Genomic DNA, 6,719 nt, shown 5'->3' on the forward strand with positions numbered 1-6,719 from the left:
TGGGTTGTACATGAATCCAAGAATGGGTGTTTGTACATGACCAACAGAATGACAAGGCTAATATGAGGTTGTCATCCCGATGAGGTCTTGCTGTGAGCATAAAAGATCTGTTTCTGGATGTCAGGAACCACATCTTGTTCTTCTCAATCTCTACTTTTAGTCAAAGGCAGTTGGGAACATGCCCAGGACATTCATCCAGACATGCTAGCCTCACTGTTGCACAGAATCTTAGCTCAGGGTTGTAGTGTCCCCAGTGTGCTCACCTGCAGTTGAACCAGGGAATATCTTTCTCCTTCTGTGTGACTCTTGGAACCATCCTATGTGACAATGACAGAGGGAATAGGTGTCCAGTGTTGAAGGGAGTGATACATATTATTAAACTGGGAATCATGGAACCAAGCATGGAGTGGAGATGGAGATCAATGACAGTCAGAGTGTATTTTGAAAGTAAAGCCAGTGGGGTTTGTTAGGTTAACTGTGGGGGGAGAAAAAGGAAGGAGTTGAGAGGAATGCCTAAATGTGGAACCTGAGCCATCAGTGGGGGTGATGCCATTTGCTGAGTTTGGGGAATGTGGGGATGAGCATGTTTGGATTAGCAGTGGGAATGAGGAGCTCTGTCTTCAATGTGACTTAGATGAGATGGATATAAGGTTTCTATTGATTGAAAGTAGTTGAAGATTACGATCCATCCAAAAATAGGTTTTGGGGGCCTCCCTGATGGCACAGGGGATTAAGTCACAACCCTGTGAAACTATCCGCAGCTTCTGCAGCACAGCAGGAGTTCAATCCCTGGCCGGCCAGGGAGCAACCCACATGATGCAGCAGACCTCTCCTGTCTCACCCACTGCTCCCCTCAGCAGTGTATTTCAGTCAGTCTGCCTATTCTGTTCCCCTCTCTGTCTCTAGTGAATCCTCTCATCCCCCAAACCCCTGGATTGTACCAAGTTCTTGCATGCATAAATAAATAAATCTCTTAAAAAAAAATAGGCTTTGGAGTAGAGGAAGACTTCGATTGAAGATAAGGGATGTAAAGGGAGAAAGAGCTGGCCAGGGTGTGTGATCACTGCATTTAAGATCGGTCCTGTCTCCTTTATGCCATGTCTTCACTTCTGAGTCACAATTTGTAGAAATTAGAAAGAAAGAGCATCGTGTGAAGGTGGCAAATATTTCAGCACAGATCATCTGAGTATCCCTAGGGGGCTAAGCAGGATCAAGAAGATGTGAGCTTGAGAAAGACACCCCTTGCAGGATGAACAGTGACTTTTCACATGACTGCTCTTTCTCTGCTCAGGAACTGGAGCTCTGCTACCGGAGCCCCAGGGAGATACAGCTCTTCAGTGAGATCTACACTGGACAGTCAGAGTCAGGGATCCGGCTGCAAATAAAGAACAAGAAAGACAGGACTGTGGTGTGGGAGGCCTTGGTGAAACCAGGTAAAGTAAGACAAGTCCAGACAGCTCAGCGATAGGAAAAATCAGCCTGTGTGTGTGTGTGTCTGTGTGTGTGTGTGCCTGTGTGTGTACACATATTGGCTGATGAGAAGAAATAGTCCAGAGAACTTATATGGCTTTTTCTAGTCATATCACAACTGACATAACCAGAATTTGAATTAAGTAAATCTTTGCTCCAGATCACCCCCATGCACATCGTGTATTCACAGCACTCTTGAATTGACAGAGTTTGACAACCTCAAAGCCTTTGGCAAACTTTCTCATGATAGTTTACATATATAAGATGAACAGTAACCCCTAGATATTAGATGGATGCATGGATTAGCCAATTTTGACAACATCAGAGAGCCTGGCCTGGCCTGGGTTTGCAGTATTTTTCAGAAAGAAAACAAGGAAACATAATGAACTTTCAGGAAAGTAAGAAATTTTAAAATCTTTTAGTCCAAGAACCAGGTGCCTTAAGTAGTCCTTTTAGGGACATCCAGCCCTTGTCAGCTGTTGAAATGGAGAGAATCTGCCTTTTGAGCCACTGCAAACAGACTGCACAGCACGGGCCAAAGTGCATGGACTTGATTCAGTCCCAGCTTAGGAGCCACCCTAGCTGTGAACCAGCAGCCCCAGTGCAGACCCGGGTTTGAGTCCCACTCTGGCTCTCACTCGCTGGGTGATCTTGGGAAATTTACCCACTTGCTTGAGCCTCAGGTTCCTCATCTGTAAAATGAGGATCAGATTGCCTAACTTGTGGGACGTTGGATAGAGTAAACACAGTGACTGTGCATGTCTCATGCCGTGGTTCTCAGTAACTACTGGCAATATGATTCTTTGTCCTCTTAAGAATCCATGTCCTCCTCCTCACAGTCTTAGTTCTGTCCCCTGGGGCTGACAGAAGAGTCTGCCCCCGTCCCGTGGGAAAGCCCGTCAGGTGCATGAAGACTGCTCGTTGGCTGCATTAAGTCTCCACTTACACACATTTGGGATCCCCAGTTCCTCATACATGGTTTACATCCCTTTCCATCCCCGCCGCCTTCCTCATAGGTGCTCCCATTGTGGCTGAGCCAGGATGGACTCTGAGGCCATCCCGTCATCTTAGAGGATGAGGGACACTCTCCCCCTCTCACCCAGATGAACCCAGTGCTCCCAGCACCAAAACCTGAGTTCCCATCTCCCTGGGCCCCACCCACAGTCAGGTGACTCTGAAATTGGGTGATCAATTCCCAGATTTTGTGCACATGAATAGATGCAGGTCCCTTTTCCTACCTCATGCAAGTAATTGTGTAAATCCATTCTTTTGTTAGTGGTGCTGGTGATTTTTGCTTTTTCCTAGCTGTGGACATCTACCCATTGCTTCCAAGTGCTAAGTTTTTCCTGACCTCAATGACTGATTCTAATACCAAAGTCCAGAACAAACATCTTTGCTCTGTGTGGACATGTGTGGACTGGGCATCAGAGAGCAAGGGGGCAGGAAAAGCAAAACAGCCTTGACTCGTTCTCCAAGAAGGGAAAGTCTGCTTACCTGGCTGCAGACTGTTTTTGCTCAAGATACCAGATCTCAAATAGTTTCATCTTTTTAGCAAGACACTTGCTAAATTCTGCACCAGGGCTCCAATCAGATCAAGACTGGATGTAACCGTGTCTAAAATGTTTGGGGGGGGAGGTGCTGTTGTTCCCTTGGGTCTCTCTCCATCTCTCTCTCTCATATCATGTCCTTTGGCCTCAGTGGACCCATTTGCCTAAGGAAGAGATTTGCCTAGATCATCTCCAAGGACCCTTCCAGCCTTACTCTAGATTCCATCACAATCTGTCTGTAGTTTATTCTCAGAATCACAGGATCTCAGAAGGGGTAAGCGACTGGGGATCATGTGGACTAATACCCCGCACTGTTCAAATGCTTCTCTCTGTGTCCTCAGGAGACCTCAGACCTGCACCCACACTGGATCCTCCAGCCCCGCCAGGTCAGTGGCAGCTGTGAGAGACACAGGAGTCAGGGGCAGACCTGGGCTCGCCATGTGGCCCTGGAGGAGGGAAGAGATCTTGCAAGCCCACAGGGGCAGGCCCTAGAGAGTGGTGTGTGCCGGGGCAGGTTCCTCCCACCTCTACTCCTGCCCATGGAGCCGCACCTCATGGGAGACTCAGTGCTTCCTTATGAACTTCCCCCCATCCCTGCCCCAGCTGAAGCAGAATGCTAGACTAGATGCTGACATGAGGGAGGGAAGAGGTGCCTTTCTGGTGGTTAAGAGCATCACAGGGGTGGGGGAAGCCAGAGAGGCAGATGAAGTGAGTGAATAGAGTTGGAGGTGGGAGTCAGGGCAGAGGTCGCCGTGGGCACTCCTCTTGGTTTGTTTCTAGCCTCATCTTCACCCTTAGATGCCCCGGCCTTACTACACTTTGTGGACCAGTGTCGAGAGCAGCTGGTGGCTCGAGTGACATCAGTGGACCCCATCCTGGACAAGCTGCATGGGCAGGTGCTGAGTGACGAGCAGTATGAGACCGTCAGGGCCGAGGGCACCAAGCCGAGTCAGATGCGGAAGCTGTTCAGCTTCAGCAGGTCCTGGAACTGGGCCTGCAAAGATCGCCTCTACCAGGCCCTGAAGGACACCCATCCTCATCTAATTGGTGAACTCTGGGAGAAGGGGGACAGTGGGGGACACTGAGGGGCTCCTGCCCAGCTTGGCAGGTGACCTCTGCACACCTGCTGTGAGTCCTGGCTCTCCTGACCGCTCTTAAGTCTCAGTTTCTTCATCTCTGAACAAGTGGCATCTGAGTTGCCTTCTCACTGTAAATTTATGGGCACTGGTGACCCCTCACTGGGCAGTGATGTCCATGCCCAGGGGTGCCACCCAGGCATTCAGCTGCCCCCCTGGCTTTCACAGGCAGCTGCCCACGTGGGTGACAGCACCTCAAGGAATGGCCTGCTGGAGCTGGACCTGAGGACCTGGCAGGACGTCCCCCAGAGCCTGTATGGGGTGGACCATCCCTGGGCATCCAGAGGAAGGATGAGTAGGGGAAATGGCACTGGCTACTTCTGCTGAGACAATGACAATGGACACCTTGAGGGCTTTGGTTTTTGATAGGAACAAAATCAGATACGTGAACAAAATCTTTTACTTGAGCTTGTGTTTTTCTGTGTGGTCTGTTGTCTGTCTCTGACTGGAGTCCAGATGGAGGCCCGGTGCCAGGAGAGGGTGAGGCAGAGCTGCAGAGGATGGAGGTGAGGTCCCAGTTAGGATGTCTCCTCCTATGGAGACACGTCCTGACTCCAGGCTCCGGTCCCACTGCCCTGTGCCACTGAGGCACCTGTGTCCCCAGCCAAGCGTCAGCACATTGCCTTGTCCCTCCTGCTTTGCTGCTGGTCTCCCGCACACACTAGATAGTAAGCTGAGGGCAGAACCACGTCTAATCTGCTCATCAGTTGATTTCCACTGCCACCATCGTACATGGTGCATGTTAAGTGAGGATTTATTTACAGGTGACCTATAGATTCCATTTCCAAAACTCTCTCAAAATACACCCATTAATTCCCCCACGGCCACCAAACAGTCCATTTGATAATTCATCCTTCTCTAGTAATAATTCCCAAGTGAGCATGCCGCTCTCATCATCCCAGTGAATCAGTAATCTAAGAATTGAATCACCTGGTATTAAAACATTTCTTCCAATGTTGTTCTCAACTCATGAAAGCAAAGCCTCATGCTACCCCCAGGGACCCAGCAGCACAGCGGCTGCATCTCCCACAGCTCAGTCACCTCCTCCCTCAGTCTCCACCACTTGGTCCCACCCACTTGGGCTCCACTGCACCCCCACTCTCCACTACACACCCCTGGGGTCTCTTCTTTGGCCTCCCTGTCTCTGAGGTTGTTCTGAAGGTTAATAGTCATACATGCATGTGCTCAGATCGTGTTCAGCGCAGAAAGTGGGGGATACCACCCTTGGTTCCACCCTCACCAGGTGGATGAGAGAATCAGCACCTCTTAACCCCCCACCACTACCCTGAGAAGACTTCAACAGGGCTCGTGCGCAGGCATGGACAAGACCGAGAAGGGAAGACTCACACCTGTGGCATCAGACCCTGCTGATCAGGAGCAGGTGGTGGTGCCACCTTCCAGGCCCCCGACATTTGCTCAGGTCACATTGCTCACAGGTTCCATACATGTGGCTGACTCTGTCCGTGATGCCTCTGGAGCTGAGGGTGTTGTATCCCAGTGCTGGGAGCAGTCTTACTATGAAAGTGGAGTCTAGCAGGTCACCTACACATGAAGAGATTCTTTCCTAGGATCCAGGTAGTGGTGACTGCTCTCTGGCCCCAGGTAAAACAAACCTGTGAGGAAGGTATAAAATCCTCAGGACTTTGTACCCGATTCTGGCTCTCCACTTCCAAGATGAGAAAGTCTGCACGGTGGTCTCACTGATTTGAAGGGATTCCAGTACAGCTGTATCCTGCTGAGTGTGCCAAGTGTACTGTATATTTATCTTTTATGCATACAAGAACTGGGGTACAGGCCAGAGGTGTGGGGGATGAGAGGATCTACCAGAGACAGAGCGGGGAACAGAACAGGCAGACTGACTAAAATACACCGCTGAGGGGAGCAGTGGGCGAGACAGGAGAGGTCTTCTGTGCCATGTGGGTAGCTCCCTGGCTGGCTAGAGATTGAACTCATGCTGCAGTGGCTGGTGATAGCTTGATAGTGCTGTCTTTAATGCCTGCACCACCAGGGAGGCCCTACTGTGTATCTTAAGGGGCAAATATCCCCTGTTTGTTTGAGAGTGTGTTTCTTCTCCAAATGGCCCAAATCCTCTTTTAATTACTTCATAAACATGGGGAATACCGTGAGGACAGAACTATCTGCTTGTGTTGCCTTGCTAGGTATCATACTGCACAGAACAGGACCGATTACTTAGTCCTAATATATTTCATTTTCAAGGTAAAATCTAGATTTCCCTAGAGGAAGCTCTGATCCTCTCCACCAAGAAGCACAGGTGGAGTCAATAGTTCAGGATCTGTCCCAGGAGCTGACCCCAAGTTAGCTGACTCCTTTAGCTCCCAGTTAGAGCTATAAGGATTGTTAGGACCCCCCAGTAGGAGTCATTGCAGACAGGGAGTTGGGATGTTCCCACTTTCCTCCATGCCAGCTCTAAGAAAAGAGTACCTGATTTGGGAGGAGACCAATCGGCCCCCCTGTCCCTGCTGAAGATATTTTAAATAGCTGGAGGTGAATTCAAAGAGGGAGAGTGCACAGGCATCCTTGAAGCTGAGCCTAGAAATGCGTGAAC

The 6,719-nt window shown here is 49.9% G+C and overlaps 1 protein-coding gene across 1 annotated transcript in view; it reads left to right on the plus strand.

Moving 5' to 3' along the window:
• LOC119231492 (NACHT, LRR and PYD domains-containing protein 1-like) overlaps nucleotides 1-4,536 on the plus strand; it is a 28,419-nt gene extending 23,883 nt beyond the window's left edge. The window contains exons 15-17 of the mRNA XM_037493227.2: nucleotides 1,292-1,433; nucleotides 3,359-3,403; nucleotides 3,816-4,536. Of these exons, the coding sequence (XP_037349124.2) occupies nucleotides 1,292-1,433; nucleotides 3,359-3,403; nucleotides 3,816-4,102 (474 nt within the window). The 3' untranslated portion in view covers nucleotides 4,103-4,536. The remainder of the gene's footprint in view (nucleotides 1-1,291; nucleotides 1,434-3,358; nucleotides 3,404-3,815) is intronic.
• The last annotated feature ends 2,183 nt before the right edge of the window (nucleotides 4,537-6,719 follow it).

This window comes from Talpa occidentalis, unplaced genomic scaffold (assembly GCF_014898055.3).
Source record: "Talpa occidentalis isolate TD23 unplaced genomic scaffold, MPIMG_talOcc4v2.1 talOcc4.7, whole genome shotgun sequence".
Taxonomy (NCBI): domain Eukaryota; kingdom Metazoa; phylum Chordata; class Mammalia; order Eulipotyphla; family Talpidae; genus Talpa; species Talpa occidentalis.